The sequence below is a fragment of the Strix uralensis genome, chromosome 1 (assembly GCF_047716275.1).
Source record: "Strix uralensis isolate ZFMK-TIS-50842 chromosome 1, bStrUra1, whole genome shotgun sequence".
In the NCBI taxonomy this organism is placed as follows: domain Eukaryota; kingdom Metazoa; phylum Chordata; class Aves; order Strigiformes; family Strigidae; genus Strix; species Strix uralensis.
The window spans coordinates 101,083,413-101,110,155 of NC_133972.1; the positions used below are offsets into that span (position 1 = coordinate 101,083,413).

General features: G+C 39.2%; 1 protein-coding gene across 10 annotated transcripts in view; it reads left to right on the plus strand.

Annotated features, from left to right (window-relative positions):
• FHOD3 (formin homology 2 domain containing 3) overlaps positions 1-26,743 on the plus strand; it is a 415,016-nt gene that overhangs the window by 32,736 nt on the left and 355,537 nt on the right. For all 10 annotated transcript variants that reach the window (XM_074875159.1, XM_074875167.1, XM_074875176.1 and 7 more), the window contains exons 2-3: positions 1,904-2,010; positions 24,824-24,888. In XM_074875159.1, the coding sequence (XP_074731260.1) occupies positions 1,904-2,010; positions 24,824-24,888 (172 nt within the window). The remainder of the gene's footprint in view (positions 1-1,903; positions 2,011-24,823; positions 24,889-26,743) is intronic.

Genomic DNA, 26,743 nt, shown 5'->3' on the forward strand with positions numbered 1-26,743 from the left:
GGTGTAGTCTAACCCAAAAGTTGCGTTCTGTCACTTGCTAATTATAAATGAGCTCTTCTGCAGTATTTCTAATTAATCCAGAATAATCAAAGACTATTTGTGTTCTTTTCTTGCATATATAAATCAATGATAGGAAACTGGGTGACTTAAGTTTTAATATTGACTGCCAGATAAGAAGTGTGGCTGCTTATCATGCTTTCCTGAACAGCTACTGGGAACCATAACTTTGATGGGAAGTTAAAAGAGGTAATTCATCAAAGATGGATTCTCATTGATTTTCTTCGCTAGTGTTAAAAAGAGCAGAAAGAAAAATTCATGGATGTGATAAAGGACTGTAATTTCCTTTCCTTGAGTCACTGGCTGTTTCAGATCCTTGCTTACCCCTTCAAAGAGTCATTGGCTGCCACCTGTGGCAGATTGGTATGGAGCATGGTGTTAAACCTTCTTCTTGTCCCAAAGTGACCTTTACACCACCACTGTCACGGTTGCCTTTTGGTAGATGGAGGCATACAAAGGACCTGTCTGTTTTGCCAAATCCAGAGGAATGACACCTCTTCTGTTTGGCAGGTCAGTCTGAGACTGCTTGGCTATCAGACTGGATTTTGTATCTATTAACACATCTGGGGTTTACAATATTTGTGAACTTGGAAGCAGTTAAAAAAGGCCCCCCAGTGTGGTGCTGGCACATGAAGGTCCACGGCAACCCATCCAGCTGGGCTCAGTGGTGGCAGTTTCTCTGCTTCTGGGCTGGGTTCTCCAAGCAGATGGTCACATAACTCCCTAGTGGTGAGACAAGACAACCCTGTACTTTCACCCGCCCTTTGGTAAATGTTTTCTTGTTTCCCTGCCCTGGGAAGGCTTTTTTCCTCATTCCTTGTGATTTGACACTGGGTTATCTTATGGTGAGAGAGGATCTCATGTTACTTTCTAGCTCTTCGCTTGGGCTTCTTCAGTTTACTCTCTCAATCCAGTAATTATTTTGTATTTCTGTGCAACGAGTTAGCCAGAGTTTTGGGGTGGATATTCCTAGACCACCTTCTGTGACGAGCTCCCTGTTAAAAAAAAAAAAAAAAAAATTCCTTGTCTAACTTGACCAAATATGACTTTTTTTTTTTAACACCTGGAAAAATTAATGGAAAACTTGAAGATGAGGAAAGACAGGATGGAAATAAAGAGGGTTTATTAATTGCTCTCTCCCACTTCAGCGTCACTGCAGGCAGGTTTCTGCTTTCAGGTCTGGTCCTTGGTTACCTCAGTACCTTTGCAGGAGGCTGGTATGAATGTCCAGTCCTTCCCCCCCCTGGTACTTAGGAAGGTCTTCCTTGCAGCCTCTGAGGCCAGTTAGTGCCTGTCCCTAAAATGAGAACGCCAGAAAATCTGGGTTTTGGTTGACTGCACTCTCCCTTGCTGCAGGACCCTGACTCTTGACTGCCACACCTTTCACTGTCCCTTGGCTGTATCCTTCATTGTAGGGGATGTTCAGTAGTTCACAAAACAGCTGCTTCTTTCTTCCAGCTCCATCCAGAAGCCTAGAAACTCTACTTAAATGTGCTGTAAGAACAGAGAACACTCACTCATATCCTAGATATACATTTAAATTAACTTCTCTTTCTTTATAGGATTCTAAAAGCGCTGTGATAAACCCCTCTAATCTCCTTCTGTATGTTCAAATAAATAAATTTTTCTGTGTGTTTTAGTTGTGTTGATATTGTTGTTACCAAGCATGGTTTAGTGAATATGGACTTGCATAAATTGCCAAACAGCACCCATTTTCTCCTCCACTCCTAACAGGGTTTGTTGTAGGGAGCTCTTGTCTGGGGACCTGGAAGATGGGAAGGTGATGTTAGAGGTATGTTAGAGAGAGTGATGGCTGTAATCTAATGATCTGAATTTTGTTCTACAGCTTGATGACTGCACCCTGCAGTTGTCTCACAACGGTACTTATCTGGATCTAGAATCCACCCTAGCAGAACAAAGAGATGAACTGGAAGGCTTCCAGGAGGATGCAGGGTAAGTAAATGTTTACTAAATTTAGATAAATAAGCATATTTTTTCAGAAACACTGAGGTTTCAGGAGTGTGTGGGGTTAAGTGGGTACATACAGGTCTGTATAGGAACAGAAAAGATAAAATTGTTCCCTCTGTATGCACACGTCTTCCATTTTCTGCGATTAAGAATTTTACGACTTTTCTATCTACATTTGCTCTTATTTCTCTAAAAAGATGGCATACTGTAAGAAATCTATTCAGATGAATGTCTTGACTAGTTTAATAAATTTTTATAGTTCTTTGGACCTTGAAAAATGAGGGTGGTTGGTTCTGACAATTGAGATCTTTCTTATATGATAATAGTCAGTGTAGAAGATTATATTGGGGTGGTGCTCCTGAAGTTATAAACTCAGTTTCTTTGTGCTTTGAGATTTAATTCCTCCCTTTATATTCTTGGAGAAAAGACCTGTATTGATTTCTTTAACTCCTGCAATTGATTTAGCCAGGCTAGCAGGGAGGGGGGGGGTGGGGGTGGGGGTGGTGTTTTTTTGAATATTCTGTCTTGCTACCTTTTTTTTTTTTTAGTGATTGCTGGTACACATGGATTGAGATGACACAGGTTTCCATAAACCATCTCTGAGAACTGAAAGTGAAAACAAAAATTACCATCAACATGTGTCTGTGTGAATGCATGTATAAAATTTGCTTTTTAGAAAAACTTTTTTTCTGGGCCTTTTAGGTGATTATCTTGTTTAAGATATAAAATGAACAGACAGTCTAGAGCTATTTTTGCCTTGTTGTTTACTATATTAGACTGGATAGTTGTAATTAATTTTATGGGTGCGTTTTGGCATGGATTTCATGCATGTAAGTAATACAGCTGTGCCAGAAGGAAAATAACTGTATTCTGAATTGGTCAGGGCTTGTTAACAATAAGACATGCAGCCCTTTTGCTTATGCTGGTTTCTCTACTTTCTGTGATAGCAGTCTTGCCTTTGTTTGATGAATACTTTTCAAAAATGTAAGCGGTGCCTCTGAAGATTATTTCATGTAGAGAAGAATTTTAAATAATATGTTATAGATATTCATGTGTGTATGTCTACTCCATACATACCAGTTTAGGTCATGTTTTTATAACTATTGGAAGATAAAGAAACTGTTCTGTTAGAAATTAAATTAGTTAGAAGTTCTTCAATAGATAGAGTATTGAATACAGCTGAACTGAGCTTCCCTTCCAATGCAGCCAGAGCGTTGCGTATAGAAGTTGATACAGTTTTCAGTTTTATGCAGAGGTGATAGAAATTGCTGCAGAGAACAGGAAGTTCTTATTTCCAGCTAACTTTATAATTAATTGAAAGCAAGTAAGATGAAGGAAAAACTTTCTTTTGAGATCTTTTTTTGTAGTAGTATGCGTGAGTTTGTCACATTTTCTTTTCCTTCCATTGATGTCTCCGTGATAATTCTAATGATTTTAACTTCATTGCTTTTTGACACCCCACAATGGCATCGCCAAGCAAGTTGGCAAGCCAGAGACCAGTTGGTGCTTTTCCTGCCTGACTTTGCGCTTGAAATGGCAAGCTACCTTCCACCTTGTTTTAATTTCTGCTTCCTTTGGGCACATAAAATCAATGATATGAATTGTTCCTGAAACACGATTCTGATGTTCTCTGTGGTGGCTATCCTAGGAAAAAACCCAAAACACATGGAAATAACCTTGCTGCTTGGAATTTCATGTCTAGTGTGTTGTTTTGACATTAAAAATCAGGTTATGTTTGTGTGTACTTTGCATGTGTGTGCAGGCCTCCTCCTAATTGCGCAATCTGTACTCAGTTGAGTAATTGCTTCTTCCAGTGGCTTGTCCTGCCAGGTAATGTGAAGTCTGCTGGGAGGTCCTTCATTCCTCTGCAAAGATGAGTAGGGAGGTATGAAACTGGGTGTACTAAGGTGCATCAAAGCTTGGGCTACAAATTATTATCGTAATTATCTTTTGAAATGGGTTTTGTGAAATCAAAGAGAACAACTATTGTGTCTGTTGTCATGTATGTAGCCCTCACCTGCCCTGGTCTTTTCCTTGCTCTCTGAAGTCGTTCCTCTGATAATTAATTGTGGGTCAATAGGAAGTGTTGTGTTTTCATGTTTCAGCTGCCTGCCTTGGTGCCACACCAGGACTGGCTCTTGGGTGCCACACCAGGACTGGCTGTGTTAGATGCTACCATTGTAGCTGTTGTGACCCATCTTTCTTTGATGTGTTCCCACTACAGTCTTCCTCCAGACCCTTCTTTCTTACCTTTAGGATAAATTACGCAGGTGGTGATAGTTGCAAAAGGCTGAAATGATGAGAATGGAGCGAAGGAAGAATGACGGGGATGTTCGGGAGTAAATCAGTGAGTGAACTGCAGATGAGCACAAAAAGACACATGTACCTTGCTGCAGAGGGAAGAGGGGACAATTGCCTGGGAGGATGCCCCCCTCAGCACCTCCTCTGAGGTGCCTGCAGGTATAAGAGGCATACTTCCCTTGGATAATCCTAGTTTGTGCTTAACCTGCTGTGAAAGTGTTGTGCTTTAACTTGACTGTGTTAAGGTTGAGGGTGTTTTGCTCCCTCTCCCCTACATGCACATACCCAATAATTTGCAGATTGGTGTCCTGAAATCCTAGTGTTTTGCTCTGCTGCAGTGGGATGCAGGTCAGTGAAGTACAAAACCTTGCATTTAGGAGTAATTGGCTAGAGCACAAGGAGGTACTGGTCAGGCAGAAAATGAAGACAGAGGAACACCTGACTTGTCAGCAGCTTGACAGGAAATGATCTGACATTTTTGGGAACTGTGAGTCGAAAGCAGTTATTGTGGTGCTGTGAGAAAGGTAAGGGGCATCCTAGGATTTAAAACCAGGAATTTAGCCAATGAAATGCTATAAACTTGGTGTCTTCAGTACTGGTTAGAATTCAGCTGGATTTCTGCATCCCATTTTTGTCCCCGTTTTGCAAGAGAATAGGAGGAAGATGAACAAAAACAACCAGAACTTTGGAAATGTGTGCAGTATCTTCCCCGTATGACTTAGTAACATCATCACTTCAGGGTAAATGCAACTCGAGTGATGTCATCCAGAAAAACAGGCATATTCTAGCCATAGGGTAGCAAATGCAGTCAGTAATGTCTCCCTCCATTCCAGGTTTCTAGAAAACTAAACTCCATTTTTGGGCCTTGCAGCTCTAATCTTGCCCCTCCAGACACCAAGGTGTTGAGCTGGAGTGGTTCTGAGCTGGAGCTACTGGTTGTAGGCGTTGGGGGTTTAGCAGCAGCCTGCTGTCTGGAAGAGACTGGCTGCAGAAACCACTTAGTCTCTCTCTTTCTCTCTGGGTCATTTCAAGGTCCTGCTCTTAATCTTTAAAGCTTTTAATTTTCTGAGATTAGGATACCTCAGGACCTGCTTCTCTGCCATGCCAAGGCTGCTGTGCTCATCAGGGTCACTGAAGCTTGCTGAACTCTGAATGATTTCATAGCTGGATATTCATAGCATTTTTAAATTTTAGATCCTCGACTGTTGAAACTGTGGTCACTCTTGGAGTGACCAGAATGTCCCGCAATCTGGCTGCTTTCAGCATCTTTTTGCCAAACGTTCCTGTTTGCCCAGGCAAAACTATGAAGATTTTTTTTTTTAAGTGGGCTGCTGAAAGGAGACTTATAAATCAATAAATAAACCATATAGGAAACATAATCTTACAAATTTTTATTGGTGTGAAAGACTGCAGGTATCTATTTTCTCTTGGAAGGATTGGATGAGAATAGTGAAAAATGATAAGGATTTTTCTTCAGGAGGAAAGAAGGTGATGGTGGCAGCTAGGCTGGAGGTTTATGATGTGTATCTGTAAATAACACGTATAAGAAACACATGCACTCATGCACAATTTCAAATGAATCTGCTTCTGTTACTGAGTATAATGAGAAGAGGCTTTTGGTAGTTGCTGTCCACTCCAGCAGAGTCTAAACTTCTGTTTATGGAAGGAGAAAACCCACCACATATGCCCTCTCAGCCTGTAGGGCTAACTGAGCAAAATGTAGACAGCGATGGGACTGTTTTCCTGTGTCCACAACTCTCGCTGCTGCCATTTGCACCTTTGGGAATAGCTGTGGGATTCAGAAGAATTGGATCGTTTTTATATGGATATTTTTGGGGGGACAGTCAAGATGAACAGCTGGCCAAGCAACAAGACTGATCCTGAAGAAAGTGACATGACCAGAAAGCAGGTCAGTAAGAACATGTAGGAAAGCAGCATTTCTTTTAAAGTCTGGCATGTATTCATGGCTTGTTTGCTTGATTGGTATTTTATTATTTTTTTTCTCCTTGCTCCCAACACAAGTTACTTTGTGGATGCTTTCTTGTGTAAGGAGGTAATATGGAGGCAATTTAGGTGGGCTGGCTGTTTTGTTAAGGTGCCTGTGACAGGTAGTGCTCTTTTCCTTTGTTTACATGAGATTTTATAGAGTGAGTAAGAATTGTCAAGAAGTTTATGTATTTAAATTTCTGTATAATTGCCCAAGTTTTTTTCATGGGCCTGTTTTAACAGGTCATAATAGTAGCCTACAAGGTAACACAGTCCTAAACCACAGAACACAAAAGTTTCTTCAGACAGCACACTGTGAGCAATGGGTATTTCCTCGGGGAATGTGTTTGCAAGACTTCAGCAGAAAGATTGTTTTAAAGTACTTCTGACAAATCACTTCAGTGCTAGTGTTTTTACATTCCTTCTAGACACCCTGTCCCAAGCCATTTTGGCTGGGTGAGTCCCGTTTAAGTTGGATGCCAGACCTTTTCCCTCTTGATGCTGGTGTTCATCCTGGACTCGATTCAGAATCTGTTGAAGGCAATGGAATCTGACAGGGATCTTTAATATTCTTTTCCTACTTATATACTGTAGTTTTTGCCTGCTTAGACTTTGCAATTAGCACAATTGTGAGAATGAAAACTCCTCATCACTTTTTTACATGAGGAAGTTGGGGATGCATTTGAAGATTAACTTGTTTTTTGTTGAATAAAAACTAGAGCAGGTGGGCTGTGGAAGGCTTTGTCATGTTTTGCTTAAGGTGCTCTCCATATATCTATTGTCGTATTCTGTAGTTATCCAGGTACAAGGACCAGAAAGGCTCAGAACTGTAAAGGAACATGATACTGTATGAGGCTGAGGGCTCGAGTGACTCAGATGATCAGCTTTTGATCAGAGCTCTCTTAGGCCTTGAATAGCCTGCTGTGTTCAAAGATTTCCCTAAATTGGACCCTCCTACCGTCTCTCATGCTCTTTAGTTAGAGCCTAGATGCATTCAGGCTGTCACATAGCTGAGAGGTTATGGTAAATTTTGGAAAGTCTTTCTACAGGGTAGCAGTATTCTAGTCTATAATGCATCTGATTAAGATGTTGAACCATGTTTGAAGTGAATAATTAGCTAAAACATTACTGTTGCAAAATAAATGGCCATAAAGATTAAGTTTTCACATTTCTAATGAAATACATTGTTTTTCTGGATGGCTAAGTTGGTGCTGTTTTAATTCCCTCCCTCCAAAAGTTTGAGGGCAACAGCTATTACTACCCATGTTTTCAAAACTTTATGCAGCTTTTTAACTTCTTAATTTTTAGTCCTAATAAAGTGTTTTTGTTTATAGAACAAAAAATCATTATATAGAAGGTTGAAATTAATCTGTAGGTGGAACTGTAGAAATTATCTTGCAATATTCCTTGGCAGCAAAATGAAATAAAATAACAGGTCCCATACACTTTCCCTGCCACAGAACAATAGGCAAGGCATCTTTGAGCATTCATGCTTCCAGAGAATGTAATTAAGAATAATTAAGCAAATGTGTGTGTATTTCATCGAGCCTGTCAAATGAGACATGTGACTTTGAAGGATGTGTCCTAAAGTAGGATGGAGGCAATTAACACTTGAATGTTCTACCACACAAATTATTGACCAGTTATGAGATAAAGACTCTTGTCAGTGGATCTTCTTGACAAGATATTTTGTGAAGAAGATGGTTGTCAAATTAAACTTTCCTACTAGTAGTAAAATGCTACTGCTTTTATAGTTAATGAATATTGTTGTGTGACTGTAAAATATATTTAGAAAACAAGCCTCTGAATAAATAATAGCCAAGTTGAATAAATTTTACTGCAGACCAAGGCTTGTGTTCTCAGATACTCTCAGCTTTAAAGCTGGCTTGATGGTGTGGAAGTAAATCTCTTCTGCGTATATTTAGGTCAGAGACTGCAAGCCACTTTGCTTGCACCAAAAGACACAAAATGCAAGACCCGTGTGGGCTTGTGGAAAGAACCTGTGGTCACCTGCTTTGGTGAGCTGGCCAAGAGGGAGCTGGCGGGCAACAGTAAGTGCAGAAATTACAGCAATCACAAGTATCTGTGGTCTCTAGTTGAACCCTGGGGATGTCAAATGGGGTGCAGCCTAGACGGAGAACCTTCAGGCAAGTAGCCTACAAAAAAAGTTGAGATACTGCACAGTCATACTTTCATTGACGTGCTGACGTGTCCTTCAAAGGGAAGTAGAGTTGGTTTTGCTCTTCTCCCAGTCCCCTCAGTCTTCCAAGCTGTGCCATGTTCCTTCCAGCTGAGAAGGAGCCAGCATCCATAGTGGCACCTTCCCCAGCTTGGATGAGGAGGCAGTCACTGCTTCATGAGCTCTTACCCCTCTGAACGGTTTTCAGGGGGCAGGAGCCTGGGATTGGTAGACCTGACCGGGGTAGCTTGTGGGCAGCTCTTGAGGTTGATGCTTGTGAAATGTGAAGGCATGCAGTCATCTTACCCTATGCATCTGGGAATAGCATCAAAAGCTCACGCAGGCTTTTGGGGTGTGGGACAGCACCTCAGATCCCAAGCACTAAAATGTTCTGCGGTTTGGTTTTGTGCTGTGGGGTTTTTTTTGTGGTGGTTTGGTTTGTGGGTTGTTTTTTTTTTTTTGGTGAGGGTGTTTTTCTGCTTGATTTCTTTTGAGAGCTTGACTCATGATTTTATAGTTTGTGGCTGTCAGTACTGAAACAGCTGTGTCTCCTTCTCTCCCACTTTGCCCCAGAGTTTACTCACAGCTCTCTGTTGTCGAGGAAAAAATCTACATCTGTATCAATGTATCTGTGGAAACATTTGAAGATTTACTATTTTTGAATTTTAGTGATTACCGCTGGCAAATGAATGCAATAAAAAGTGCTTTTCTTCAAAAATTATTTCCATTGCAAAATGTATTGCAAAAATACTGTTGTGCTTAGCTCTTTCCCAACCCATTAAGTACCAAATACAGTGCCAAACCAAAAAGCGTGTGAATAATTCTTACAATTTTTCCTAGGACAATTTTTTTTAAAGATGTCTAATTTGGCATTCAGGTTTACATGTGAGAATAGCTGAGGAGTCCAATATTTTAGGGTGGAAACTTAAATAAAAACAGCTTATAGAAACAGCTGATGCCAGATGTTTTCTTTTAAAACATTTAATTTTATTAACATTGAAGCTCCTTAATAGCTGTGTTTGTGCTCTGCCCTCCTCATCGCTGATGAGGCTATAAGCTAAGCGAGCAGCTCTCGAGGCTTGGAAATATGTTTCTCTTCAATTTGCGAGGAGGAAATCCCTTCCTCTCTTCATAAACAGATCATCTGTGGGGCTTCAGGTAGAGATGCCAGAGAATGCTGTAGGACTGCTCTGAACTCAACTTCTGTTGTGAGTAAAACCATCGATTTGAGGATCCAAACCTTAAACAACAGCAGCACCGTGCGCATCCACCGTCTGCCAGTGCAGCTTGCAAACTGGTGTAGTATTGCAGTGTAATTGCCTGGAGTGTGTGGGCAGTCCAGTGAGTTTGTGCTGGGTAATTAGTAAAAGCTGTGAACTTGCTACACTTCCTATCCCACAGCAACCATTCATGTCCTGCTCCTCTCCTGTGGTAAATGCAAAGTAGATTTGTATAAGCAAGTTCACACTATGTTTATCTCATGGGAATTCATCTGTCTATGTGCTTTGTGTGTGGTGTGTGTGTGTTTGTTTTACCACCAACTAAACTAAGGTAGTAATCTGCTTCTGATAAAAATAAGTGTCTCCAATTGAACCTTCAGTTTTGAACTAGCAGCTTAAACCACTGCAAATCTGTGACTAGCCCAGGATCTCTGGTAATGAAGCTGTGAAAACTAGTGACTTCTGCCAGGGTTAAGACCACAGTAGTACAGCAAAATGGTAATTTAGTTCCTGTTCACTGCTCAGTAGTTGTGCTCGCTAGCAAAAGCATTGATGGCCCAGCAATAAATGCAAAGCTTATTTCCTAAATGGAATTAATATGGAGAAATAAGTGGCCTGAGGGCTGTGTGTTATATTTAAGAACGTATATGTCAAGTTATGAAGGAGCCCTTGCCAAATATGATGCTAATGCCAAAAAGCAGAAAGAGACCCAAAGCAGCACGTTGATCAATACAAAATAGAACTTATTTTTATATACTTACATACACACATGCATGTTCTAGTGCGAAGTAGGACAGTTTTAAAATAGTTCTTGCTGAGTCTGGTTACACTGATCATACCCTGAGGAAAGAGCGTAATTGGCCAATTAAGCCAGTAGGACATTGCTTTGAAATGTGTTCTGTATCACTTTGGGTAATCTCTTCTTCAGGTTTAGTATCTTTTTAATATCATCAATTAAATTGGAAAATTGTAAAAGATAGGGTTTTTTTCCTTAAGGTATTAGAGAATGATTTTTAGTAGAAGGGAAATGTTTATGAAAATTTTTGTAAAAAATAGTTTTAAAATGAAGTCTCTTTTTGCTTACATTAATTATGGGAAGAAAATAGAGCTCTTTTTTGGTATTATAAGTCAGAGTTAAGTCAGGTAGCAGGGGTCTTTGTGAGAATGAAAATGATTGTGCAGGTGCCGTTTGCTGCTGCTCTGCAACTATGGACTCTCTAATGAAGTTGGTCTGGCACTTTGTTCTCCTGGAACCAGAACTGTGGGTCGAAGCACGAGAGGGACTCTTTGCCTGAAGAGGTGGAAGCATCAAGTGACCCAGCTCGGGGAGATTAATTTATTTTGCTTACCTCATTGCCCTTTACGTTCTCAGTTCTTTCTTTTTTTTTTTCCCCTTTTTTCAAAAATCCTAATATTTCAAGGTATCTGTTTCTCCAAGTGCAAGGAGGTTTTAAATGCAAATCCTAACGTAACATGAGCTTCAAGTGCAGGTGATAGCAAATCCACATGACCAGAAATTACACTGTGTAAAGATTCCTGGGAGGAATGTGCAGCCAGAGTTTGAGAGCTACTGACAGTGGTGAGAAATATATAACCTGTGAATTGGAAAGCATTGTTCAAGTGATGTGTCTGCAGAAGAAAGTGATTTGAGGTTGACAAGATGTGAGGAAATGAGCCTTCTGGTTTTGTGTTTTACCCAAAAGCAATGTTCTTGTTAAAATAGTACTTCTAATGCAAATCTCTTCACCCTTTGCCAACTCATAAAGTTTGTGTTTTCTTAATGCAAAAATATAAGATGGAGATTTAACTGATCATGCTATCACTGTTTTACAAAAAGACAAGTTGAACTTCTTGCTGAAAACTATTATGTATGTGTTGAGCTTTTGGGGTGGGAAGGCACACAGCTTTGTTGGTGAATAAGGACAGATCTTGAAAAATGATCACTTGCTGACTGCAAAGTCAAGTCAGCCCTCAAATATTTTAGGGGCTGTTAGAAGGTTATTGTTTTAATGCATGGAAATTGAGCCATTAACAACTGAGAAATGACCGTCATGATGATTCAGAAAGTAGGGGAAGGGGGTGGGGAGGGGATGGTCATTTTCCAGCTTCTGAAGTTTGCTTGCACAGAAACTGAAATGGACGAATGGAAGAAATGTTCCCCCATTTTAACTTGCTGCATTTCAGTGTGTGAAAGTGATTCATTGTCTTTTGGCAAAAATCATTGCCTTGTGGTGAGGTTCATAGAAGAATCCACCCAGACGTTTACTGACATATACTCAGAATACATTAGTAATAAATAATTAGGTGCACTATTGATGTGGCTTAACACACATACTTGGTGAATCCCTTGATTGCTTCACTTGACCCTTTTGAGTTTCTCATTTTCTTCCTCTTTCTCCTTCTATCCTATTTTGTTTCCATTTCAAAAGAGGAGGAAAATGAAAGATGAAAACCCTGCCTAGTAAAGGTTGTTCTTGTGAAGAGTAGGTAGATATAAAAACCCAGCACCCTGTAGTTACTGTATGTAGTCCTTATTTGCAGAGTTACATGGACAAGTGTGTTTCAGCCAGGGTGCTCTTCCTCTCATTGGTATTCACATGCAATTTTTTGCATGGTGTATAGTTTGTTAGTAGGGAATGAGGCAGTTTATTGTTCAATTATGTTGGCAAACACAGAACATAATATTGGAATAATCCGCAGGGGAAAAAAACCCCATACAAGTCTCAGCATACTGAGTTCCTTTGCATACTGTTGTGTACACTAATAATCTGCAAGATTTTGCCTGCCCTATTTTTGTTTTGGGAATATGCTGTTGGGATTATTTCTACCTGGATTAGTTAATTTTTAATTATTTTTAGGTTTTTTTAGTGAAGATCAAACAGGCATCTGAATAGTCTCTGTATATGTATTTTTAACCACTCTTGTCAAACGAATGTTAATTTAGTAAATGTGTTATGGTCCAGGAATGCTCTGAATAAAACCACTATGTTAAATAATTAGATGACTTGTGAGTGTATTGCAAGAACAGGATGCAGACACATTCTGACTTCACATTAAGTTTTTAGATGGAAAAACTAAGGTAAGAAAGGAAAGTTCACTGACTTAATTTGGAGAGTAGTGTGTGTGTTTGTCTCCAACTGCATGTCATGTACCAGAAAGGGTTACTAGCGCTGTCATCCATTTGAAGTGTATTAGAGGTGTGAATCTTAGCATTTGAAAGACTTTTAAAATTACTTATTTTATTTCTTGAGCTCCTTTGTTTCCATTATTCGATGAGAATAACATGAGCTTGAACATGACAGTTGGATCATTGGATGATGATCTGTGAAGAACTTCAAAAAAGCTATTTGTTTGGATAAGATTTTCGGATTACTTTCAGAGAGAATCTTAATTCCACTCTCTGTGCACGTGTGTGCTCTCACTCTCTCTCCGAAGACTTGGCTTTTATACAACAGTTTTTTAAGTGTTAGAATTTTTTTTACATCTCTTGAATCTGCAGCTGAATGAAGAAGCATATCATATTGAAACTGCAGGCAAACCATATCTTAACAGCTTTGAAATCAAAGCCTGGGATTTATGCTGTCTGATTAATAGCAGGTTAAGAAACAGTTTCCTTATTGTGTGTGTGCTGGCTTGCAGATCTTTTTCAGGGAAAACCCGATAGACTCAAGTGCTTGAACTCTGGCAAAAGTTTCATCTCTTCTGCTTTCAACAAGGCATAGTTTGTTTTCCACTGCTGATGTGGAGTACCTTAAACTATGAAGCGACTGACTGTGAGGCAATACCAGATTGCAGAAGCATTTTCCACTCCCTCTAAGGTGTATGCAAGTGAAGATGGAAATGTGTAGGTGCTGAAATGACAATGTTAAAGCCAGTTGCAAAAATAATGCACTTCACAGTGGGTTTGTTGTCACGCATTTGCTTCTGGTGTCATGGTATTGTCCAGGCTTCTCTTCTGGGAGTCAGTGGCTCCTTCTTGAGCTTAGGGATTGTTGTTGGATGCTGTTCTCATTAAGCTTCTCCTCTTGGAAAAACATGGATGTGATTATTGGAGAAGGTCGATGGTCCACCAAGAAACCTGAGTGCTGTGAGAGGCTGTAACAATGTGAAACATGTGTTATGCATGTGTGTTTTGAAAGCTTTCCATGAAGAGCAGAATTTGTGTTAGATAGGTTTTCATAATGGTTAGGTTGTTACATCAGGCAGAAGTAGATGCAGAATTGTTACAGGATAACTTGTGAAGTTAGGCTGGCTTTAAATGGTGGCCAAGTCTGAAAACATTTTCAATGTTACTAAGTTGAGGTTAGTTTTGATCCAGCCTATGCTCTCTTTAGGAAAAACAGACAACAGCCCATGGTGTTAGTTTAGCTTGATTCAGTAACCCATTGTGTTTGCTTTGATAGTGATCATAAAGGACGATGAAAATACCATCTGATTATTTCAAGAGTCTTGGGACAAGGTAAACGGATGCCTGGCTGATCTGATACCACCTGGTTCAGAGTTGGCCTTGCTGTGAGTGATTTACTGATACTGAACCTAATAACAGTGTGCAAGACTGATTATGGGGGCTTCAAAGGTTGGGGGGTGGGAAACCTTCCTGTCTAATAACAGTTGAAACTAATAAAAATGCAAAGTGCCTGTATTGTTTGCCCGTATCTGATTTCACCTTTATTTTGCCTGATTTGGTGAAACTGAAGAGGATAAACTTTTATCTAAGTTGTAGGTTTTTATGTAGTTTCATAAATTGCCTGCAGGCTCAACTGTGAGCTGATTGCTCTTTACAGTGCTCCTCTGAAGCAGAATGAGGAAGGACATAAGCTTCCCAGTGTAGTGGGGCAATGAGAAGGATAAGGTCCATGCTCTAGACCTCCAGACTTAGAATCCCTTTACTGCTGTTGCCAGTTTGAATTGAAACTTTCAGAATTCGTTTTCTACCACATCTAGGCTGTCTTGCTGGAAGCTCAGCTGGGATATGAACGAAATGGTACCTCTTAGTTGAAGACCCAAAACATGCATGCACAAACTAACTACTTCAGTTTTCAGAGGTTTTGTGTAACTGTCTGTTCTAGCACAGTGAATGATTTTTCTCCCTGAGTTACCCTTGAGAATTATCTTGATCTAGAACTGACTGATAATAATAATCCTAAAGGATGAAATCCTTGCTTGGAACAGAGTAAAATGAGGGTTGTGACAATATGCCAGTTTAAAACTGCTGTGAGGGTAGGGTATGATTGTTCATTATTATTAATTCATTTATTTTATTTTTTTTAAAAAAACAAAACAAAATCATCCCACCAAGATGCATCACTTAAAGTCCAGACACCAGTGTGGTTGGTCTAGTGATATAATATACATCATAGATAATAGAGTTGGGGGATTTCACTTATTTGCTATGTAGCTGTATGAATGTGTGTAACGCGTCACAGAAGATTGAGATCCAAGTTTGCTGTTATGGGGTTAAGTTAATATAAGAAAAATATTTCCAAAATGGAAGAATGTACAGACCATAGCAGAGAGTAGAGCTTAGACATTCTCTCTTACCTGCATTAACTGAAAGGCTTCAAGTTGTTTGTGAACTAAAATAATGGCTTTTAACAGCACCAGACTTTGCTTCTGCTTGTGATGGCCTTTTGATGATTCAGGCGTCTGTGCTACAGATTTATTTTTTTTTTGAGTGAGTATAATGCAGAATTGTAAGTTTGCTTGACAGCCAACTATGTTACTAGAGAGTGTTATTAAAACCCTTACAGCTTATCTGTTGCTGTGCGATAAATCTGGCTTTATCCATGGTTGTCAAGTATTGTGTAGAAAGCGGAACAGGAGGAGCCCAGAAGGATGTAGCACAGCCTTCAATCTAACGATCTTTTATTGAGATATTAAGTTATTGTTAAGAAAGCTTGAAAAGTAATTTTCTACTTCGGTTTTAACTGATGAAATAATGTTTTCAGAAGCATGAGATTGTTTTAAAAGAAACTAAAGTTATTGAATTGAAATATGTAGGCTTTTAGGAAAATATTAGGAAGTCTGAATGGTTTCCTGTCCTGAAAGACAGGTCCATCAGTAAAGAAAAAAACATTGAAATAGAAAATGTATGTTAATTGATGCATTCTCCTATTTTACAAAGATGAACTTTCATAGGGTAGTGACTGTGGTCTTCCTTGCTAAGAATGACAATGAATCAAAATTGGATATTTACATGAAAATCCTATTTTTAATACCAGCAACTCTTGAGTATAGATCTGAGTAGGAGGGATGTCTGTGTCCTGACAAACCAGACACCCTTAATTCCTTTCAAAGTTTCCTTGAAACATTAAGAGGAAAATTGGGATTGGGTGTTTTTTGGTTTTCTTTTCTTTTTTCGTTCTTCCTTTCTTTGTTTTTTCTCCCTAACACAACAGTCTCAGTATTTCTCTTCTGATCAAGGAATTGCTAGGCTCAAACATAGGTTTTAATCTAGAACAAATAACTATTTAAGACAGCTAATCTAGGTACTATTTTCAAAACGTCATATAAATTAAGTCTTGGAAGTGTATAATTGAGTGAAGCTATTTGTAATGTAGTATATAAACAATGACAAAATAAAGCATTTATATTCCAGAAGACAGGCACTCAGTGAGATATTGGGTATGTGTTTATTTATGTTAACTTATTAGTGAAGTTGAATATAGAAAACATTCTCTATCTTGGTAATTCCAAAGACTAGAAGTTAATCTAGTAGCAATAATGATTCTGATATCAACACAGATGTTAACAGAATGTGATGTCAGCACAGTATGTGAAAAAATACTTACTCTGCTGCTGCTAAATTGCAGCTATTAAAGTAACTCTATTAAATACTACTTGGCATTTTAAAATAAATACTATCCAGTCACACTCACTAGAGCATATATTGTTTTTTACAAAGTCATACCAAGAAAACTAGAAGCCCTAGTTAAGAGTAGATTACAGGCTTTGTTGCATGCTTAGGTTTTGTTTTCAATAAATGAAGCATGTTTGTTTGAAATAGTTTTCCACAGTATATTTTTGAACCTTTTTTGGTTTTAATGTAAATGCCCTGTGTGCCCTACAGCATCCCCTGTTGTGTCATATCCTCCTCAGGTATTAGGACAAAACTCACTTACAGGCATGCTTTTTAATGGTATTTGGCCAGCACTTCATGAAGCTATGAAATCATGGATGCATTTAAAGTTACCCCTTTTTTTGGCATTTATTATTGTAAGATACTTGCCACTAAATGGAATTGTGGATTTAACAGTTTTGAGGTGATCTTCCTTTTGCAAAAACGTTATTCATGTTGCATGGTAGTCAACAGTATTCAGGAGGGAATTGCATAAATTTAGGTGTTTTACATGTTACTGGTCTTAGTGTAATTAACTTTTGTGTGGGAAATCTAGCATGTCTAAACCCTATTAAATGCCCCTATAGTGAGTTCTCATCTTTGTAATTTCTGGGATCTGAATCGTATTGATTTTGGTAGACGGGAGAAGTTGGCAAAGACCTTGTAGAATGAGCTTGCTCTGAATTTTGCTCTAGATTTTCAGGGTTCTCTATAGGGAGGTTAGGTAGAAGGGGAAATAGCATCACTGTTGAAGCTTGGAGAACTACCAAAAAAAGGTATTATTTTTTTATATTGAGAGAAATCATGCATTAGATTTTTAGAAAAGAGGGAAAAGCTGCATTAAGTTGTAATGAGCCTGAACCTCAACAAGCCTTATAATGGTGCTGATTTTTTAGGTCCTTGAGTTCATTCCCTCTCTTTCTGATGATTGAGCACTACTTGCTGTCTGCTTCTTCTAGCAGATCACCACAGACCTGTAGATATCAGCAGAGAGCTGAAGAAGTCAGCATACATTGTACCCTACAGACTGATTAAGCACTAAAGAATACCATGATAATAATGCTCCTCATATGTTACTTTGAGACATTAGCAATTTCTTTTAGTTGGTTAATTCTTCAAGATGGGAAGAATAATATAGCTGATTATGTAGGCTTTCTTTTTCTTTGCTAACTTGAGCAAAACTGGTCTGGACTATCCCTTTACAATTACTGTTCTGAAATAATAAAGCAATCTCTACTGAATTTTTCTATTTTTCTGATTTTGTCATCTTGGAGGATTTCCATATGTCAGAAGAACCAGAGTTCAAAAGTGTGGTTGATGAGGACCTTGAAATTTACATTGAATAAAAAGAAAGTCAGTTAGAAGGTTGGAATAGGTTGATAAGCTGAACATTGGACCTTTTACATTAGAGGAACTCAGTTTTGGGTTCCAGAGTGGTTAAAATGGTTCTTTATCCATCTAGTGGGAATTAGATAAAATGAGCACTATGCCATGTGCGGAAAGGGTTTTAGGAACACATGTGGGAACAGCACTTGTAGCTTTCTGTGTAGCGCTTCTAACTTCTGCTGTACGAATGGTCACTCCAGAGAAAAGGCAAAGCCATCCAAAGGAATCTAATCCAGTTGACAATGTAACCAAAAGTGACTGTCAGTAGTGTGGTATGTGCTGGAGCTGAGTGAGACCTTTTGCATTTCATGGCAAGCTGGAGTCCAGTTCTGTTCTTTCGTTCTGCAACACCCAGTTGTTAACGAGAAGTTACACAAATGTCTCATTTGTATATTTAAAATGTACTTTTTTAGTAAATTATGTAAGAGACATGATATATGTATAGGACATACAGGACATATGATTATGTCTAGGACAGCCCTATAGCATGTACATGGAAACTAGATTCAGGATGCCTTACGCTATCTTGCGGTTTGTCTTCAGAAGTTACCACAAAACTGCTTCAGAGAAATAAGAAGAGGGGACTTGCAGAGGTAGGATGGATTCTAACACTTCCACTGCTGTCAAAAATAGATCCAAAGTGTGGCAAAAGCTTATTATTAACTAGAAGTATTTACCAAAATGTCATCAATATTGTTTTTAGCTTCCACTCATTTCGATAATAAAATACCCTGTATAGTTCTGGTTCTTTATAGATCTTTTCAAATTGAAATTAAACCAGATATGATACACTAACGTATATTTTTTTTTTTTTGTATTTTTAAAGTACCTATTGATATCTCTGGAATTAAAGTCATTGATGAATTAAAGCTGAGTTCTGATTTTGAAAATAAGATGGATTATATGATAGATTGCAGATGGGAATTATGGGTAGTATGAGGCAATGGTTTATGTAGTTGGATTTCAGCATAATGGCCACATCTCAGAGAGACTTTAAAGCATACCTTGACATGTGCTGAAGGTTTGGAATAAATCCTGTGCTATATATCCCACACTAGTACCTAGAAAGTCAAGTATTGGATATAGTATCTGGCTTTTCTGGATCCATCTGTGTATGGATTTACAGGATGCAGAACACTGGGCTTTTTTCTTCTGATCTCTCTACAGGGACATCAGCTTTTTACGTATTCTGTATAGTTTTTTGCTTTCCTGAATACATGCCAGGGCTAATTCGATCCTTAATGTTCTCTCTGATACCAGGAATTGGAAGTTAGTTTGCCTGCCTCCTAGTCAATAATCTGTGAAACTGAAAGAGATGAGCTTTATATTATTGGTCTTCTAAGCTAAGTCTTGGAGAGGAAAAAAACAAAACACTGGCCACTCTTTCTTTTGTACTTTTTACCTATGCAAGGGCCGGGGGTGGGGGAAAGAATGCAACCAGTTTTAGTTCTGACTGAAAGATCTCAAACTCCTATCCTTCATGCTTGCTCAGTGTAAGTATTACTACTATTATTAAATCAATACAGGTATTTCAAGAACATCTCTACGAAAATTGTTTTCAATTAGAAATGCATCAGATATATAAAATCTCATGGCAGATACCAGGAAAGACAACTTCACACTGACGGAATTCAGTGGTTACTGCTCTAAAGTAGCAGGCTACCATGCCACTGTCTTGGTGGAAGTGTTTTAAATAAACCTTCCATGTGCAGGCATTGAAATCTCATATAATGCTACTGTTATTTGCAAAAACGTGATACTAGTTTGTATATGTAAGTGTTACAGCAGACATAGTCTCTTGATTCTCTATCCCCTGCCTTTGCTATTTACTATTGGTTAGTGATGTTTTCTTGGAAGAAAGGTCAAGTTTCCTTTGTTTGTCTCAAAAGCCTCAGTGAGCCTTTGATTGGTATTAGGAGAGCCTACGTACTAACATAAAGAACTATAGACAGCAACAGGAATAATATTAAAATATGCTTCATGTTAGTTTCAAATCAGTGGATAGACTTGAACGTTTCATAAAATAAAAGCTACTCAACTACAGTGAGAGTAAGTTTTAAAGTGATGTGTTGCATCTAATTTCCTCGACCCTTCTAGGATTTTTCCAGTAAATGTAGTGCCTGGACTGACAAATTCACCCCAAACTACAGGTAGAGCCTTTTGCTCAGTGTAAAGGAAATAAAGCCCACGAGGACTTGTCCCTGTTTCTTTCATGCTGTTTTGTTCCTGGCTCAGCCTAATTTCTAGAACCTCCTTCCTTCATTTTTCTTCTGACTTGCGCTACTTCTTTTGCCAATAGCTTCTTCCTCACTGAGTTTCTCTCTTTAGTTTTGAATGACTTTGTCATTGTTTCTGGAGAACGGGGTTTCAGTTGGCACTGTGAAGAAATTTGAAATGTAATGTTGGGGTTTTTTCAGAGTAGTGGTGGGGGGGTTTTTGCTTGCTTTTTTGAAATATATCTACTAGGCAAACTGGTTCCCTCCTCCTCTTTTCTTTACTAAACTTTTAGACATCAACAGTAAAATGAATTATGGACTAGGAAATGAAGGTGCTACACGCTTACCTGCATTTGAAATAGGTCATTTTTCCTTGCTCAAAAACCCAAGCCTTGAAGTTTATGAATAGCTTATGAGTAGTTCTATCAAGGTCAATGGACTTAATCATCCATTTGACGTTGTGCATAGAAGGAGAAATTTAACTGCACAGCTGTCTTGGAGACTTAATGTTTGATGTTGCCTTTGAAGATGGGATTTCCAGCACCTTTTGAATCCTTGAAATCAGACAAAATGGTTAGCTGTTCTTTTGATTGCAGACTGCATTAATCTCTCTTTCCTTGTCTAGTAACGGTAAGGATACAACTGCAGTTTGGCAGTTGCGGACAGTTTCACGAAAGAACATCTAACGCAAAGGATTTAGCAAAGTTATTTCGCATTTCCAGAGGTTTCAGTGACATGAGGAAAGAGGAGCATATATGAAGGTTCACAACACCTCATAGTCATTTTTGCCTCTGTGTTGTGTCCTTGTAGATGAGACTGCCCTTGAGTGAGGCTTGGCAAACGAGTCCTTCAAGGAAGGGAGGTCAAGAGTAGCAGTTTTCTGTACTGAATCAATTGTTGGGGCGGGTAGGGGATATAGTGAAGGGCAAGGCTGGCAGTGTAAGATTGGCTTGGAAAAATTGTTCAAGAGTCCTGGGTGCTCATGCCGGTGCCCTTCCAAAAGAAAAAGAACCAAGCAAACCAGGTGGGGAAAAAACCTGAAAAAATAAGCCAAAGGGGCCATGAAATAGGCTTCTTGACCTGAGCAATGGAAGCCTAATTAGTGTCTGGGCATCTTTCATAGGTGCCTGTAATTGTACTCTGGGCTTCTTGGTCTTTTTTCTAGTTTTTGCTTTTTGATAGCAATCCCATCTCCCTGGAACCTCCTCTCACATATACTCTGGTCCTCCTTTTTATTTTTCTCTCCTTTCTTGGAATAAGCACATGTATCTCAAACTAAAGAGCTTCCAAGTGCTCCCACAGAAAATATCTTATATGCAGGTACTATGTAATGACAGAAGATTTTGTTGTTATTTTTCTGTGTCTTTGTTTATTTGTCAGCCTTACAGGATTATCTGAAAATGGGTATCCTTTTCCCCCTACTTCCTGTTCTATGGCTGTTGACAGAGGTCTTTGCAGGCAGCTTTGCACAGCTCAGACTGCAGTATGGTTTTGTTCTTTCCTAGTCTGGTTATGGAGCCCAAGGATCTTGCTTTAATAGCCAGATAAACACTGACTCTTCTATACCATTATTACGTTGCTTTTCCTGCTGTTTCAGTGCTATAGAGGATGTATAGCTGGTGCTTATCTGAAAGTTTTAAGTCCTCTTCTTCTTCCTCCAACATCCTGCAGTCTCAAGAGCAAAAAATATGGTCATAATATGGTCAGAGAAGAGAAATAATATGAAAAATATAGAGTGGAAGGCATACCCATGGCAGGGCTTGAAAATCCAAGGGTGAATCTGCTGGTGTTGCTTGCTCAGTGAAGGTCTGAGTAGAGGTGCCTCAATGCTCCCCCTGTGCTGAAATGGTGTCTGGTTGCAAGCAAGTCACCCATTTGTTCCCACTACCCGTGGGCAGCCTCCAGAGCAACAGGCCACCTGGGAGGCAGTGACAGGCAGAGGGGTTGTGCTTTCCTTTCAGTAGCAAGTACAGTTCTCTTTCTTTTACTCAAAACCCCTCCCTGTAAGTCAACAATTGATTGGTGGGGAGGGGAAGAGCAAATTTGGTTTTGGAAACCTATTTAACTAGAAGCCTTTGTTGCAACATTTCATCTCTGTGTTTTTGAAGGCATGATCTTCCGGTGAATTGTTTGATGCCGAGAGAAAGCTAACATTTACAGTTACTTAAAATATTTTACTGTAGATTGTCTTCTGAAAAGAAATCATAAACAGCTGTTTAATTTCTTCCTCTCACCTACTATTTTTTAATCTATACACCTTTTAAAATCACTTGTGTAAACCTCCTGTGAAAACTGTACACTGCTTAAGTAATAGCAATGTGTAAGGGCTTGACAGGACCTGAGTCCCTAACAGAAGTGGGAGATGGGCAGCTGCCTCAGTCCCTGTTTTGCAGATGGGAGGCGGAAGATGTAGCATAAACTAAGTTCGCACCCTCAGTATAGTTGAGGTCTGGCTTTTGATGTGGCCTATCAACACCTCTCTGTTTTGCCCTTACTTAATCACAATGGTGCAGGAAAGCTGTGGCAAGAGGGAAATTTAAAATGGTTCCTTCTTTGTCCCAGATGGAGACCCTAATGCCGGAGCTGTTGCTCTTCTGTTTCCATAGGAGAGATTTCTTTCTTCTGTCTTGAGTAGTAATGGAAGGGGAGAGGTTTAGAAATGTTTTATTTTATTGTCTTTGAAAGAATGACAGTATACCATAGTAAGAATGTGATGACTTTTGTGTAAGTGAGCTGATGTATCAATGAGTGATGCTAGTATTGGTATTGTAAATTTGGTGCCCTGTCAAAGATTCCTCACTACCTTTGCAAATTAAATATTCCAGATGAGTCCTGATAATCCTGTGGGAAAGGGAAGCTGTTAAAAATCCACAGGACATGAGTGCAGGCAAAGGCTGTGTCCAACCAGAATGGCAGGAGGAGTTCAGGTGGCCAGAGAGCCAGTCCTAAACCTGGAACTGCTCCAGGAAACTTTAAAATCCAGTGTAGGCACTTCAAAAGTATTAAGAGAAGGTTTACACTTTCCCTACTTTGTCCTAATGATGTTCAGCAGACCCATTAAAGACCAATTTCGTTGATAGATTTTTTTTTTATTTTTTTATTTTTTTTTTTTTTAAACTATAGAGGAAGTTTGCCATTTCGAAACTGGAACTAAGTCCTCTATTAGCAGGTGCATAGTTCCACGTTAACCACTTTTTTTTTCAGTTTCTTAATGTGCTTTTTTTCCTATGTCCGTCCAGGAGCAGTATTTCTCTGAAAATATGTCACTACTTCACTGACCTGTCTTATCCTGCAAATTTTTCAGGAAGATGATATAAAACGTGTTCTTTTTTTTCTGAAAATAATGAAAAATATTTTTGTTCCTCAAAAAAACTGTGGGCAGAAAAACAGTAAGGTGAGGAAGAACCTGTGTTGTTATTTGGAAAATAGTGGGTTTGTTCCAATTAAGTTACATCCGGTGGAGGATTCTGTGGGGCATCTGTGTGAAGTGTTTGGCCCTGAAATCTCCCGGCAGAGTTATAAAGTGTATAACCAAGGAAGGTTGTGCTGGTTTTGAATTTGCCTCTAACTTGTATATAGAAGTGGGTCTGGGCTTCACATGACACAAACTAAGCTGCATCTTAGTGTGTTCTAAAAACAGTTTTGCTTCTTGAATGTTTTCCCACGATGAATTCACAGAATCATAGGATGGCTGAGGTTGAAAGGGACCTCTGGAGGTCATCTGGTCCACCCTCTCTGCTCAAGCAGGGCCACCTAGAGCCACTTGTTGGGGAATTGCATCTTTAGTTTCAGAGAAAAGAGGGAGAATGTGCTGCTGTACAAATGGAAAAGACATTTGGCTTTTCTTACCCTCTGACCTTTCATCAGGTGAGCAAGTTTGGGTGCACAGGCAAGGTGCTGGCTGTGTTCTGATGCCAGTTTGCAGGTGTAGCACCTAGAAATCAAAGAGCAGTACTCTTGTACATATTGAAGAAATGCGGCTAATGCTAATTTGTCTGAAAAACAAATGAGGAATGTGGCAGCTAATTGAGATAGTCATTCCATTTAAGGCCAGGATGGAACTGAGAGCCTAAGTGAAGGAGGACTTGGTTTTGCATCTTCGCATGAAAAACACATCTATCTTTTTGTGCTTTAAAGACCAATGAAGGTACATGAGCAGATTTGTGACAGTGTAAGCAACCTTTTCTTTGATCTTTCATTTTCTTTTAATGCTTAATTATACCTAGCTTTAAAATAGTTCTGTGAAAATTAAAATGTGCAGTCATCACTTGGTACTTCTCTAATATGGATTTCTAGATAGACATTGTGGTGTGTTGACCTTGGCCAGCTTCCAGATGCCCACCCAGCAGCTCGCGCTCTCATTACCCTCAACAGAAGGGAGGGATAATAAGATGAAAAAACCTAATTGATTGACATAAAGATGGGGGAGATCCACTTACCAATTACTGTCATAGGCAAAACAGGCTTGACTTGTGGAAGGTTAATTTATTGACAATTAAAATAGAGTTGGATAATGAGAAACAAAGACATAACTAGTAATACTTTTTCTCACCCCCCACCCTTTTTTCCTAGGCTCAACTTCACTCCTTCATTCCCAACTCCTCTACCATCTCCCTACACCTTTATATACTTTTCTTATACTTTTCTTATTCTCCTTTTTTTTTTTTTTTAGGAGGGGCAAGAAGCACAGTATAATTCTGAGGACCCAGCTGTCAGTGAGAGTCCATGCCTGCATTGGTAAGTGAAGTTCCACATGCCTGAAGGAGAACAAATAAACAGATTCATTCTCTGTGAAGCAAATCTGGGGAGTATGAACCAGACTTGCTGTGTTCCAGGTTGAGGATAACGGCCAATAAATTGATTTATTTATTCTGTTTGTTGAGTGCTAAAATTAGATTGTATTAGTTACATTACCCTTGAAGTATGTTAAATAGCCCAGGGAAATACAGCATTTGACAGTGAAGTGTGATGGTTGGGGGTGTTCTAGAGAATCCTGGATTATCTGTCTTGCCACAGCTTTTGTGTGTGCCTGAAGAAGACTGTGTTCTGAATAGGGAAGAGGATCTGAAGAATTATTGGCTGACAGCTAACTACTGCATTTTAATAGCATGTAATGTTTATTCACATCTTGCACATCTTGGCCACGTATTTGTCATTATCACAGTGTCAGTGTCTTAAAACCCCTGGTTAAAACAATGCTGTCACAAGAAAAAGTCTAATGAAAGTCATAATGTGTGTGTTAGAAGAGCTTTAAGGTTGGAGAAACAGAGGCTGATGCACTGTGATGGTGTTAATATGTTCTCCAGCATTCTGTAGAGCAGAGTGTTTCACTGAGTGTTAGTGGCAAAGCTAATGCTCATGTTCTGGTGATATTATGATAGTTGTTATGGGTGTTTGGTTTAAAAAAAAAATAAAAAATCCTATACGTATGTGCCACAGTCACGTGTTTTGTTTCCAGCTTCCCATAGTGGATTCAGCACGCTGATATGTTTAGCTTGTTGATCTTCCTTCAGGAGATCATAGCTGAAGCACTGATCAGATATTTTAGAAAGTCGAAGTTATGTATTATTTTCACACTGCTACTGCTGTCAGAGGATTCAGGCTTTAAATACAACTAAACTTCTTTCCCCTGCCCCCAGGATGTGTTATGAAATGGCCTTTTGGGAATTTGAACTGAGCATAAGCAACCTACAGAATTCCTCGAATACCTCCCATTGAGAGTGATCTCTAGGCTGCCTCATGTAGGAATAGATTCTCCTCTACTACCCTTGACTCGAAGTACATTAGAGAAAGCCTACGTGTTAGAGGAGAAACAGAGGTGCTGCAAAGTCTAGGCTGATTTTATAAATGTGAATGAAATTAAGAACAGCTTGGAGAAGCTTGTTCTTGTTAGGTCTGGGAATATACTTGGCAAAACAGACCAGTGCAGCAAGACAAGATTTAATATGTTTCCTGGACTGAGGTTTTATAAAAACAATTTTAATGTAAAAAATTTTTGTCCAGAATGCAGCCATCGAGGAATTGGAGCACACCAGGTTCTGAGCTTCCCTGTGTGGTTGCATTGTTGTTACCTGTTTGCATTCAAGCTCACTGTGGGCAATTAGGCATATTACTGTGCATGTATTTTAATTGTTCTGTATGAAAGTGCATTCCTTTGTCAGGTGCTGTTACTCTCTGGCGGTGGTGATGCATTCAGCGGTGAGTACAGAGGAAGCCAGGCTGCAAAACTTGAGTCCAGATTTCAAACTCATAGAGCAGAGGTGTGTTTTGGATATGGGCTTTTGGCTTGGTTTGTTATAGACAGAAAAGCCAAATGCAAGATCTGGTTCTAATTTCCCACCCTCCTGCTGAAGTTTAGGTTTTTAGGGTAAGTTTTTGCTTCAGCCCATAGCTTGATGTAATGTAGTTTCTTCTCTCTTCTTTTTAATTTCTACATATCAAATGTGTCTTATTTTTGGTATGGGACAGTTTGAAAGAGTCAGGGACACTCTGCACTTTTTAGTACTGGTTTTGTTTGGTGATCTGTGCCTGGCAGTTAAACTTGTCACAGGATAGGAGAGTTGTTTCGTTGGCACAGTGGGTACTTCTCTTC